The sequence below is a fragment of the Theobroma umbraticum genome, unplaced genomic scaffold, assembly GCF_002168275.2.
Source record: "Theobroma umbraticum cultivar Fairchild unplaced genomic scaffold, ASM216827v3 scaffold_147.0, whole genome shotgun sequence".
Lineage (NCBI taxonomy): Eukaryota > Viridiplantae > Streptophyta > Magnoliopsida > Malvales > Malvaceae > Theobroma > Theobroma umbraticum.
The window spans coordinates 9,792,910-9,806,309 of NW_018397259.1; the positions used below are offsets into that span (position 1 = coordinate 9,792,910).

Sequence of the window (13,400 nt, forward strand, 5' to 3'; positions counted from 1 at the left end):
GAAAAGAAAAGAAAACCATGAAACCTTGTTAGCAGCTTGGTGTTCTAGAGAGATTTGAACATCTAACAGAATCAAAGCTTTTAACTAGTTGATGTCTGTCGTTTGGTTTTGTCTTTTGGTGATTTGGTCCTTTTAATTTTTAATAAAAAGCAAATGCCAAGTGCTTGCAGCCTGCATGAATATGGACGATATATAGAGTTAATCCTGGTAACGAAGGCTCATAAAGTACAATGGCGCAAATTGGCAAGGTTGCAATGATGTTTTAATTGGTCAAATTCAATGATCATATTCTTGTGCATAAAATTTGGGTTTTTATCTTGTATATTTCTTTTTATTCTCCTTTCATATTCACAAACCTGTATCAATTGCCTGAGGTTTTGTGGTAGGAGAGAATCTCAGCAAGCTATGGTTTTCCTTCCATGCAAAGGACTTTGCTAAGAGTGACCCAGGTAACCTGGAACTGGGATTCGTTGAGAAAATTGGTCCACTTGTGGCCTGTATATACTGATTTGGAGTGGATAATGGGCTTTCTTCTTTACAAATGATCCCACTTAGAGTCAGTAGTTTTTGCCACAAAATCCCCAAAGTCCAAACAAGATGGAATGGGCCAAGTACCAGGTTGTACCTAAGGTCAACCTGTAATCATTGTGGCCCAAGTAAAAAGGACCTTCAAGCCCAAAGATTTAGAGACCATGGCATAACAGTAATCCATGGACCATTGATGGTAATTGGTAACAATGCCCAAAAGCATTTATCAGTTCAATTCAAGCAAGCAATGGTTAACCTTTGATGTAATCACCAAGTTAGCAAAACTTAAAAAAAAATTGCAGAAAAATCCACAATGCTGAAGCGACCTCAAGAAGCATTGCTAGGGGTTCATAAGCGATTTACTACACATCCGAGAACCTTCACAGATTCAGGCGATGATGAACACAGAGACAGAAAGGGGAAAAGAAACAGTTTCAGTTCTTTTCATTAGAATTGGGATTTCATTATTCAAAACACAAGTCAAGTAGAAAATGTCCGTCTGTAAAACAAAGATTCAGGATCATATCTTTTCCTGGGTACAGAACCTTATCTATTAACAGCTATAGGCTAACAACTGAAACAGGGAGGAACATAGGGACATACTATGATCAGATAGCTCGAGGAGGTTTCTCTAACACTGCAGAAAGGTAGACTTCATCTTTTGATTTAGGGGCAAGAACCCACTTGTATTTCTTGTACCTGAACTGCAGAAACATGTACATGTAGTCATCCAGGTCCTTTTTGTTACAGAAGAACCTGTCGATCCACAACAATCCTCCTGGCCTCAAAATCCTGTCCCAATCATAAAGGATGAAATCCATCAAAAGAAGGTCAATCCAGCCATCCAAGAACCCGGTTGTATGAATCAAGTCCATCGTGTTATCAAAGAATGGAAGGCGTTGGTTCAGTGTTGCATATAGAGGAATCAAGCCTCTAAGTGCAATGATCTCATTGAAAGGAGCCCCCAGATTCAAAGCGGTTGAGATGATCGTAACATTCAGCTCTCTCATCCTCGCAGCGAAAGTCCCAGTGCCAACACCATAGTCTAGACCAATCCTTACCTGGCCTGGCTTAATGGCCAGTACATCTCTTATCAGGAAATCAACAGGAAGTGAGCTATTAGCTACCCACTTGAGCTTCTCCTTTTCCATGTCGAAACATCCAGTGCACTTTGTGTAACCTCGCTTGGGATTCTTGCTTGATAAGCAACCAAAATTCCTACACCGGTAACCACTCCACCTTACATTTCTGTCATCAGGTAACTTCCACAGAGACTCATTGATAGGATATGGCTTCTGGTACACCTTCGAAGCCCTTGTCAAGCACCGCCTTCGGGGCAAGGGATCACAACCACCAACCATAAGCTTCTGAGCTAGATTCCAATCATCTTTACAGTATGATCCTATATCATAGTCCATGTACCCCTGTAGTTCATTCTTCATCAAAACACACGCATGCCCTATGGTATTGTATATCTTCTCTGTTCCATAAAAGTTAACCTTCACAATTCTGTTTTCTTTGGGAGTTATATACTTCCGGATTTCCTCTGTGACAAATGTATTAATCAAAGGTTCCTCTTTTAGGGTACCGTTTCCATTGCCTTCAATCTTAGGCAGCCGAATCTGTCTGAGAGCAATGTGAGCACCGTAAAGAGGCCTGAGCACTTCCACCTCCAAATACTTCATATGCTCCAATCTTGTAATATTTGTCTTACCCAAAACATCTATGCTCTTCTCCATCTGTTGCAGAGTCGTCTCTAGCTTTACCTGAAGGCTCTCCATCATTCTTAGTACTTCTGCAACTCGATCATTTAAGGGTCTTACATCAAATCCTTCATAAACATCCTTGGTGCCATAAAAATGGCGGCATATGTCTTCATTGTGCACAAAGAATCCAGCAGAGTAGAACCTGAAGAGACTTGATATACTCACAGTTATAACAAGGATTCCCAGTACAATCTGAAGCCAACCCATTATTCTAGCAAACCCACATCTCGGAAAGAATGATCTCCTCATCTTCATTCACATTCACAAATCTTCAGCCTTTCTTCTCCTTACCCCTGCATCTAATGCTTTCTCTGATTAAAGACCAAAACATGATCAAAATCAGCAAACTTCCCAGAATCAATTCCTGGGTACATGCAGTAGTCATATATGAACATCCCCAATGCTGTGTTTGGCTTCCAAGAAAATGTAGGAAAATGAAAGGAAAAAGAAACAACAAATGGACTGGTAGAACAATGAAGCCGATACTGGAACAACATATAAAGTTCTGATAAAAACAAAGAACTATGACTAAATTTAGAACATACCTGATAAGAATATGCTAGCTCTTCCTTTTGCAAATTCAGTAATCTCTTTGATCAGTCAACTCCATCAGCAAAACACCATGCCCACCCTCTGACATTGACAATCCAAAACCATCCCAAATTGTGCTCTAGAAACAGATCTCAATCTAGCTTTTCAGCATTGCCCCCAGTTGATCTTTAGAGCTGGAAAATCGTATAGCTTAAGCTAAAATACTTCACTAACTAAAGACAAGTGCAGCAGTTGAGTAAATTACAGGCTAAGTACACATTTACCCAATTAAAAAAATGGAATAAAAAGCTCGAATCTCGTTGACATGATGAGCAGCAGTTGCAGAAGTATAGTTTAGTTCATATATATTTAATATTCATTGCCGGAATTAGCTTAAAATAATGTGCAAGAGTTGACTCAGTGAAGAATTGAAGATAGTATATAGCTCAGGTTCAGTTGCTTCTACGTTCAATGACAGTTTCCCATATGGTTTTTTTCTTTTTTAATTGTATTTATTTGTTGTTTAGGAAATAATCTGGATTGCTCTAAAGACATAAAGCACCTTCTCCAAACCCCCCCAAAAGGACCAACCCCCCCAATCTGACCAGTCTTAACTATGCTTAAATGCTCCTATTTGCCTAACATCTGCCCCCAATAAATAAAAGAACATCCTGAACTTTGAGAATAATATAATTAAAATCAGTTTCTCTTGACATGTTACTTATAATTTCATCTTAATTCAATAGAATGATTGTTTCATTTCGAATTTATTTCGAGTAGAAATTCATTATCATGGTTCAAATTTTAAAAAAGAATCATCATTATTTGATTTAAGAGAATAGGTATAATGTCTTGAATTAAATAAATTTTTATAATTAACGATTGATCAATTTTTTTAATTAAAATACACTTGTTATTTGATGTTTATTGACACTAATATAATATTAATGTAACATTAATATAAATAATGAAAATATCATATAATCATCTTATTAAGTCATGTTATCATTTATTATGATATGTCATCAACATAAATGTTATGACTATCTTTTTTAATTTATTGAGTTTAATAATAATTTTTTTAATTATTTAGTTAATATTACTTTTATGATTTTTATGCATTCACATAACAAAAATATATTGATATCTTGAAATTTTATATTTTATGAATTAAATTTAATTATTCATATTATCGTGTCTTTAGATGAAATGTTAACTATTACATAAATAGACATGAATACGACCGATTAATTAAATCGAAACTTAGTATCTAAATAACAAATATTATTAATGTTTATAGAATAATCTGCCCTCATAGATTTTTTTTTTCTCAGTAATAAAGGCTTGTGCAAAGACAAACGACACTTTTCTCTCCCTCCCTCTCTCTCTCTCTCTCTCTCTCTCTACACCAACACTATACATACACACTTCGGTTTCTTCTCTTCAAGTCTTCTACACCCCATATCTCTCTTCAACCCAGGTACTATCTCCACCTCGTCAATCCCTTTTCTTGGTTTTTAGATTTCAGTTGCAAAACTGGAAAAACACCAGCCATTTGTTCCTTTGGTTTTTTCCTGTTTATGTTGGTTCTTTCTTTGGGATATGCTCTTACTTTGAGATATATATATTTGGATTGAAAATAGCTACGAATCAATGCTAAACATAACTACCCATTTGCCCAGGTCCCTTCCTTCACGTTTGCTTTTAACGTTTCAAAGCTTTTCTTTCTTCCTGGAGAAGGTTTAAGTTTACTATTTCAATCTCCCTTCTTTTTCTTGGCTCTCTCTCCTTTGTAACACTCCTTTTTTATTCTCAAATGTGGTTTCTTTTGGATTGTTCTTCTTCTTAGTTCCTTTAGCTATCTCTTTAAAGCCAAGTTAATCTTGTTCTAGATAGGATCACATCAGAATTTTACTTGTAATCATTGGGTTACTTCTATTTGCTTTCGATGTTATTGTTTTCGACTCTGAATTTTGTGTGAGTTTAGATTTTTTCTTTTTATGTGAATGTGTTGTTTTGTATCACTTGTTTGGTTTCATTGAATTGTTTGTGTTTTAGTTGTTTTCTTGTTTCGAATTTTGACTCTCGAATGTTTTTAATCAGCTTTGATGGTGAATTGTTTGTATGGAAAGAGGATCTTGGGTCGGTGATCCTGTTATCAGATGCTGTTCTTTGATGCTATCTGCATTTGTGTTTGTTTCTTTAATGAGGGTTTCTTTAGGTTCCTGTTTATGTTTCCAGTATGTAAATCTTGTAATCAGTTAATGTATGTTCGTGTGCAACATATGACATGGAGAAAGAACTGGGATTTCTTTTCCTGGAAAAGATCATTAATGGGGTTTTCTTTAACAGTGTCTGCAGGTGGCATCTTGTGCTCTGCTCTTTGAACATAATGTTTGTGGTAATAGATTGAGCATTTCCTCCAATTGGCCTGGATAACTGAATTGCCATTTAGGTTATTTAGGAGCTCCTTTTTAATTGAAATTGCATGTTTCTCCAAGATTGAATCTTTATGCTGCTTTAGTCCATAAGGATTTCTATTTTATCTGTTGGCATTCAATTGCTTTAATATTTCATCCGGGAGTGAAAAATGATTGATCACATCAGCAATGCATCCCTTTGTTGAATATTTCTTACATTTTGTGTCTCTGTTGGCACTATCAGATAGCCATCCTTTAATGTTTTGATCAAATTCACTAAATTTCACCTTCTTCAAGGGACAATTTTATGATTTTCTTGGGAGAAAATTACATTCTTCTATTTATAAAACTGGGTACTGATCTAAGTTGCCATTTTCTCTGTTTCATGGTGTAAAAGTCTCAGTGGTTTTTAATGTGTCTGAGATTTGGTAATCTGTACTTGAACACATAATAAGTTCCTGGATAATGTGTGCTCATATGTCATATCTTTAGCGGTTCGCTATTTAGTTTACTGCACTCATTTTTCTTAACCTATATTCTTTTTGCAGATGGAAACAGTTCACTTGGATCTTAACCAAAACCTTGCTGAAGAAACATCTCCCATGCAGTTGCTTCCCTCAGGTTCTCCTGATGTAAGTGATATATTTGGCGATCCACAAATAAGTCCGAGAGTTGGCGACAAATACCAGGTGGAAATTCCTCCCATGATAACAGGATCTGAGCATCTTCGGCTTTTGATGGACCCTGTTGACTCAGAAGGCAGTCCTTATCTTGCCCATTCCTTTCTGTTAGGCTTACCTGTCCCTGTCATGTGGACTCATGAACAAGATATTGATTTTGAGGTTGAAGGCCAGGGAGGTCTAAGTAAGCCTGATGATGGAACTAAAGTTGATGAGTCTGTCAAATTTAAAAAGTGCAGAAAGGCCCAGAGTTCTAAGAGGAAGAAAAATTCGGAACTCAGTGCTGAACAGTCAGATGCTAGGTTGGTTGATGAAAAAGAATCAAATGCAGAAAACCTTGAATGTGGAATGGCATGCAAGGCTAACTTATTTCGACCATGTGAAGGTAAAAGCTCTCATCTAATTCCTGGTTCATCAGGTGATTCCTGGAGTAAAACAGAAGTGGATGGTTTTCTTCTTGGTTTGTATGTATTTGGGAAGGATTTTGGGCAGATAAAAAGATTCATTGGAAACAAGGAAATGGGAGATATATTGTCATTTTACTATGGGGCATTTTATAGGTCTGACAAATACCGCAGATGGTCAGATGGCCAAAAGAGAAGAGGTCGAAAAAATATATATGGACGGAAAATCTTTACTGGATGGAGGCAACAGGAATTGTTATCTCGTTTGCTTACTTGTGTCCCAGATGAATCAAAAAATAATTTGCTGGAGGTAAACCTGATTTACTGCTTATATTTCATTTCTAGAAAGAAGCTCATATATGCTTATTTGTTCCTCACACGGACTCAACTTCGTGTTTGTTAGCAGCATGTTGAAGAAGAAAGTGCGAGTTCAATATATCCTAGTTGGTGCTACTTTTGCTTTACTGTTCCATTGATGTAGCAGATCCATTTTTCTAAAGTCAATATTTAAGTATATTTTAGAAAGGATACAAGATCCATACCTTCAGGACTAACCTCAAAGGCTGAGCAAATGTGCATAGGTCCCACTCCATTGTGGATTCTAGGAAACACTTTCAATAGCACTGTCACTCTTTGCAGTCCTTAGAATCTGAATTAGGGAGGGTTCCATGGTGTCCATGCGTGAGTGTTCGTTTGTCCATTGTAATAGCCATGCATGTAATTTTGTTACTGCTTTTCCTCAACGAGTACTTATTAAATCATAAATGCTTACAAGTCTGCTTGAGAATTGTCTTGCATGGCCCTTCTGCTGACTTTGATATATAATTGTAAGGCTATGACCATTAGTATAATCTTCTAGTTATTCACTGAAACTTATTTTGATCGTGGTTGTAAACTAGGTGCGTAAAATCAATAATCTTTTAGATGTCTTTCACTTGCTTGACTGAACTTTTATGTCCTTCACTTTTCTAATTCATAATCGATTAGCAGGTCTCGAAGTCATTTGTGGAGGGGAGAACTTCACTTGAAAATTATGTCTGCTATTTGAAGACTACTGTTGGCATATGTGCTCTGGTAGAAGCTGTAGGTATCGGTAATGGGAAGGCAGATCTTACAGGCCTGGCCATGGAGCCTCCAAAGACCACTCAAGTTTCCCCTGAAATGCCATCTGGGAAGGCTTGCTCATCTCTTACATCTGGTGACATCATCAGATTTTTAACTGGAGGCTTTCGATTGAGCAAAGCTCGATGTAATGATATTTTTTGGGAAGCTGTTTGGCCACGTCTGCTTGCAAGAGGGTGGCACTCTGAGCAACCTAAGAATCAATGCTCTGTCAGTTCCAAACATTACCTAGTTTTTCTTATGCCTGGAGTAAAGAAGTTCTCAAGAAGAAAACTTGTTAAAGGAAACCACTACTTTGATTCTGTTAGTGATGTTTTAAGCAAAGTTGCATCCGAACCAAAGCTTCTTGAGCTTGATGCTGAAGGAAATGGCATCAGCAGCTGCAATGAAGAAAATGGGTGGGTTCCAGGAGAGTCATCGGATCAGGATGATCCTCCTGATCATAAGCCTTGTTATCTCAAGCCCCGAGTCTCTATTTTAAGTTCAAACCATATGAAGTTCACAGTTGTTGATTCCAGTTTGGTCCATGGAGGAAAAGCATCCAGGATGAGAGAGCTGAGATATGCACCAATTGATTTGAGGTATACTTCCAAACCAATGCAGAAGGATACTCAAGATTCAGGGAAGGTAAATGCTAATCATATGCTGTCAAAAGGTGAAAAGTGTGTTACTAATGCTCACCATTGTGAGGGCATAATTGCTAGCTCTACTGCACGCCACATTAAATTTACTATTGTGGATACCAGTCTGCTCCATGGAGGAAAAGCATCCAGTGTGAGAGAACTCAGATATTTACCGGTTAAGTTTGAAATTTCTTCTGAAATTAATAATTCTTCAGGAGGAAGTGAAGATAATTCAAGTGATGATTCTTCATATGACCATAAGCCAAAAATTGCTGACAGGCTATCAAGTTATGGTTCAGTTGCTGCCACTGATACAAAACCTAGTAGTGAGCCAGTTAATGCTGATAATTTGTTGAAAGGTGATAGGAACCATAGTGAGGGTAAATACGATAATGAAAGTTCAAGCCAAAATCCAAAGAACTCATGGACTGCAGATCAGGGGTTGTTGATTCACCAGGATGAGAAGACCAATATATCAGATGATACCAGGTCAAAGAGGATAATAAAGCACCATTTCAGTCGAAGAGCTAAATTTAGTCATTCTGTTAATGTAGTTCCCCTGACAAAACGAAGGAAATTAACTGGTCATACTAATACAGCGACAAGTCCCCTTGCCGAGAATTTCTCTGCTCTGTCGAGTAATTTAGCTTCTCCAATGAAACGACAAAGATTAAATGCTTGTGCTAAGACAGAGACAAGTCACCTCACTGAGAATATCTCTAGTAATCCAATTAATTTAGTTTCTCCTATGAAGAGACGGAGATTAAATGCTTGTGCTGATACAGAGCAAAGCCACCTCACTGAGAAGATTTCCGCTGATATTAGTGAACAAGCAGGGCTATGCTGTGCCTTACAATCTCAAGATGAAGGCAGCAATGATGTCCTCCATGTGAGTCATTTTCTAGAGAAAGTATCACCTATTAGTTCTTCAGCTGATGGAAATCCAGAATCCGTGGAGACTCCTCATGGGAGTAGTGAGAAGCTTCAATCCCAATTAGCAATTGGTTCAAACCCACCCCTGGTTCCACTGGATTCTCAGAATGGTGAACCAGAAACGGCAGAAGCTGATGGCAGCCAGTTCATCATTGTGAATACTTTTGCTGATTTGTTGGAAACTACTACTAATGTTTGTGGTGAAGAGCAGCAACCTATCATGAACCCCCGGAGGCAAAGCAGAAGAAGCAGACCATTGACTACAAGGGTGTTGGAAGCTCTTGAGAGTGGGTTCTTCAACATGAAGAGGACACAAAAAGTTAAACATGTGCAAGCACAAGCAATCCAATTCGCAAGTCCTTCCCGAAAGGCACGCAGTAGAGTCAAAACAACATCAAAGCATGGTAGTGCAGGCGGTGAAACAGTGGATAAAAAGGAAGGAAAAGGCATGGATGGCGAATTTATCCATTCCAAAGATATTATCAGCAAACCTCCTGAAGTGGCTCACTAGCTATTTGCAATCTTCTGGGTTGGCCAACATCCTGAAGTCCTTATCCAGAACAGCTGATGTATTCAGGTGCTGATATTTTGCCTGGACTACTGCCTGATAGATGCCTCAAACATCTGTGATAGAGCGGAATTTGCTTCCATCTTTTTCTTTGCCTATATCGTAGATCAGCAATCTCCAAATTATAGCAGGGGTTGAACCGTGATCCATTTGCCTTTATTCTTTTATTTGTCACCCCTTCAGAAAAATGAAACATCAGTATTTGGTTTTGTTACAACTAGAAGCCATTTCAGGATTGTCAATTGCATCAGTAAACAGATGGCACTTAGGTAAGAGGTAATCCCTATACAAAGCATGCACCAGAATTCCAAGTAGGAGAAGAATTTATGAGAGAGTTTTGATCATATTTGTCTCCTGCACTCCCTATTTACATCATGGAAGCTGCTTTCAGGGGTTCATGTTTAATCAAATTTCTGGTTTGTTCAGTTTAGTATGTTCCTGTAACTAATATGGCACTGATCAATAAGATTTCCTTCCCAGAGAGTGCTTAAGCTTTTAGTTCTTTGTGGTCAATCAAAGTTCTTGGTAGGTCTACTGTTTGGTCTCTCCAACAGCTTTGTGCATTACAGCCCATCCAACGAAATTTGCATGTTATACTTGAATCATAATCCACTTGTGCCAGCTTTCCCTAGGCAATTTTGAAGGGTATGCAAAAATTGATTAAATTAATAAAATTCTATTAATGAGTTTAGAAATAAAAAATGGGTGTACTAAGATAAAAAAATATAATTATTTCTCGACGTGTAATCTAAACAAATTTATTACCACGAAATGATTATTTCTATAAAAATAATTTAAAAGGCCATCATACCTCAAATGATTGTTATTTGAAAGAATTTCCCATGGCAAAATAATGCAAGTGGGCTATACACACCGACCATGCAACAACCCCTTTTTCTTTTAAATCATTATTCACTCTTTTCTCTTTTTGCCTCCATGAATCTAATTGACAAGATATCAAACTTCTCCATATGTTCAATTAGTTTTTTAAAAAAGCAATTAAATTAAAAAAAAATAAGCCAAAAAACTCTATTCAAAAAAACCCGAAACAATGTATCACATGCTTTCTTGAATTTAAACAAAAAACTTAAAAAAATTAATAACTCGAATTCAATATTTAAAAAAATCAAAAAAAAGAAACTCGAGATTTTTACTATTATTCTTATGTCAAATAAAATTTAAAATTTTGATTTTTGAATTTGGTAAGACATTTTGGAGATCTCTAGATTTCTTTTAGCAACTTTAAATCTTTATTGTCAGCAGTATGTGTACCCATGCACCCCCTTACTGTTTTTCCTCCATTGATGAGTATGAACTTACGAGGAAATTTCAAACAAGAAAAAGGAGTTCTAATTATAAATATATATATATAATCTCACACTTTCTTTCTTTATTTATTTATTTATTTTCACTTTTTGATTGTTAATCAAATGATTGACAACTTTATTGTTGCCACCACCAAAGATAACTTCTTTATGAGGTGTATGTTCTCTACAATGTTGGCAAAAAAAGATTTTACCACTAAGTTCTAGTTCCATGAAATGTAAAAAAAAAAAAAATTACATTTAGAAGAAGTTCGATAAATCTCTCATTTATTTACATATTTATATCATAAATTTTGCAAATGAATATTCGTACGTATTTTCCAACTGAACCTATTATATTATAAAAGAAAAAATTATATAATCTTATCATCTGAATTTCAAACTATCAAGCTATTAGACCTAAATTTTTGACCAAGTATGTACATAGTTTGACAAGTTCATGATTTTCAACTTGAAGCCATCAAATTTATAAGTTGACTATAACTTAAAGATCATTATTATCTTATACCAAATCAAACTCTATAAAAAGGAAGAAGTTCATTGCATGATCATTTGGTTTTGGGTCTTCCCTCCCTTTTTTTAATATATATATTTTTGGGGTTTTCCAAATAATATATACTGCATGAAGAATCCAAGATAATCATTCATTTCTGAAATAAATAAATTATACACCAATGTGTAAATGCTTAGGGTTTAGGACTTTTCCTTGTTTCTTGGGACAGAAGGGGTAAAAGGTGAAGTGATTTCAGTAAGAGGACTCTGAACCAAAAAGCATCTGATTGAGAGACAAGAGAATCTTTGAGTTCTGTCTTGAAAGTAGCTTTTCCACAACTAGATTGCAATATGTATTGAGCCCAAAAGTAACATCAATTTTATTTTATTTTTTTTGAATTTTTATTTTTAAATTAAAAATAAAGGGGCTTTTGGAAATAAAAGCTCAAGGTGAAAGCTCATTGCCAACTTAATGAGTTCATGGAGATCTATCTCTTTAGATTCCTTACTCATCCTTGTCCATCAAAGAGAGTCTCTTTTTGTCAATGCCTCAGAAAAGGAAAGACATTTTTTTTTAAAATAAACTTTGCTTTTGCCTCCATTAGTCATTGTACCATTGAGGAGAAAATTTTTTTTCAAAATAATTAATAATAAATTATCATAACATTGTGGGAAAGAAGTTCACATCATAACATGATCACCTTATCAAATTGTATGGTTCATAGAGGTAATTGGTGATAGTGATGTTATTTCTTATTATTAGATTTATAAAGTAAAATGATTTTATTATGTGATTTTAGGGTTGGGATTTTTTACGAGTCAATTTTTCTTCCATAAAAAAAAACAGGTAACAAAAAATTACTTCAAAACAAGCCATAACCAAATCCTCAACCTATGAGTAGTGATTTCTCGAACCTTTTTATAAGATCTAGTTCGATAATTTTAAAATACCCAAATGATTATTATCTTTAATTTATCAAGATAAAAGGGTAACGTATAATCTTATCTAAACAAGATGATCATCGTGGGTGTTATCTTGTACAATCCACAAAATTCATTGCATTTTATTGATATAGGCAAAGTCAAGAAGATAACTTTATTCCACATCAAAAACTTTTGCCATGTCTCAATTCTTTCTGTTGATCACTTCTAATTACTCTACACTTATTAAATAGTGAAAATGATGGGAAAAAAAGGTACTTAGATTTAGGAAAAAGAAAAAAAAAATGGTGGTCTTCATCATTGCTGGTCCATACAATATTTGATACATTGCACATATTTAATCACTTTATGCTTTTTGCAAATAATTTGCCAACTAATATAAATGATCCTTTTCTCATAATTTTCTTTTTCCACTAAAAGACATAGGCCTAGCTCTTTAGCTAGCTTTTCACTGACTAATTATGGTTAAAATCTTGTTTTACTTGAGTAAAATCTCATTAAAAAGGCCACAGTACAAAATCTAGTTTATGAATTATTATTTTGGACCCCATTAAATTATTTTTTTAAGATTTTCTTTTTGGTTAAAGAAATAATAATAATAATAATAATAATAATAATAGAATTTTAACGTTTAATCTTCTTGAATTAAATTTAACCCCAATAAAATAAGACTAATGTAACATCTTATTTCTTTAAGAAAACATTTTTGACAATGATACAAGTAGCTATAGAATTTTTCACTATTTTTTCTTTGTTAATCTCCAATTTTTTGACCTCCCAAAAGAAAAAAAGAAATTCAAACTGTCAGAGATGACATGATATATATATATATATATATATACATTAATAAAAAGTATTAAACTAGAATCCTCCTCTTCGAGTAATTTTTAGATAAAATTAGATATTCGTTGAAATTGTGTTATCATTATAAGTTTTCAACTTCAAAATGTATTTTATATATTTAAACATGTAAGAATATAGATTCGAGATTTAAAACAATTATTATATATATAATTAATCAATAATTATTGTTTATGTTATCTTCATTATTAAAGTATTATAACAA

The 13,400-nt window shown here is 35.0% G+C and overlaps 2 protein-coding genes across 4 annotated transcripts; one reads left to right on the forward strand and one right to left on the reverse strand.

The window, feature by feature from the left end:
• Positions 1-1,029: 1,029 nt before the first annotated feature.
• LOC110415573 (S-adenosyl-L-methionine-dependent methyltransferase) lies at positions 1,030-3,387 on the reverse strand. Of its 2 annotated transcripts, none has more exons than XM_021427270.1 (2): positions 2,840-3,387; positions 1,030-2,593 (listed from the first exon to the last, which is right to left on the reverse strand). In XM_021427270.1, the coding sequence occupies exon 2, from the start codon at positions 2,547-2,549 to the stop codon at positions 1,137-1,139; it is 1,413 nt and encodes a 470-aa protein (XP_021282945.1). In that variant the 5' UTR covers positions 2,550-2,593; positions 2,840-3,387; the 3' UTR covers positions 1,030-1,136. The 2 variants fall into 2 exon arrangements, with proteins under 2 accessions (XP_021282945.1, XP_021282944.1); XM_021427269.1 differs by having other exon boundaries at positions 1,030-2,605.
• An 808-nt stretch (positions 3,388-4,195) lies between these two features.
• LOC110415997 (uncharacterized) lies at positions 4,196-9,784 on the forward strand. Of its 2 annotated transcripts, none has more exons than XM_021427814.2 (3): positions 4,196-4,305; positions 5,794-6,639; positions 7,320-9,784. In XM_021427814.2, exons 2-3 carry the CDS (start codon positions 5,794-5,796, stop codon positions 9,516-9,518), a joined length of 3,045 nt encoding a protein of 1,014 aa, XP_021283489.1. In that variant the 5' UTR covers positions 4,196-4,305; the 3' UTR covers positions 9,519-9,784. The 2 variants fall into 2 exon arrangements, with proteins under 2 accessions (XP_021283489.1, XP_021283490.1); XM_021427815.2 differs by lacking the exon at positions 4,196-4,305 and adding an exon at positions 4,508-4,565.
• The last annotated feature ends 3,616 nt before the right edge of the window (positions 9,785-13,400 follow it).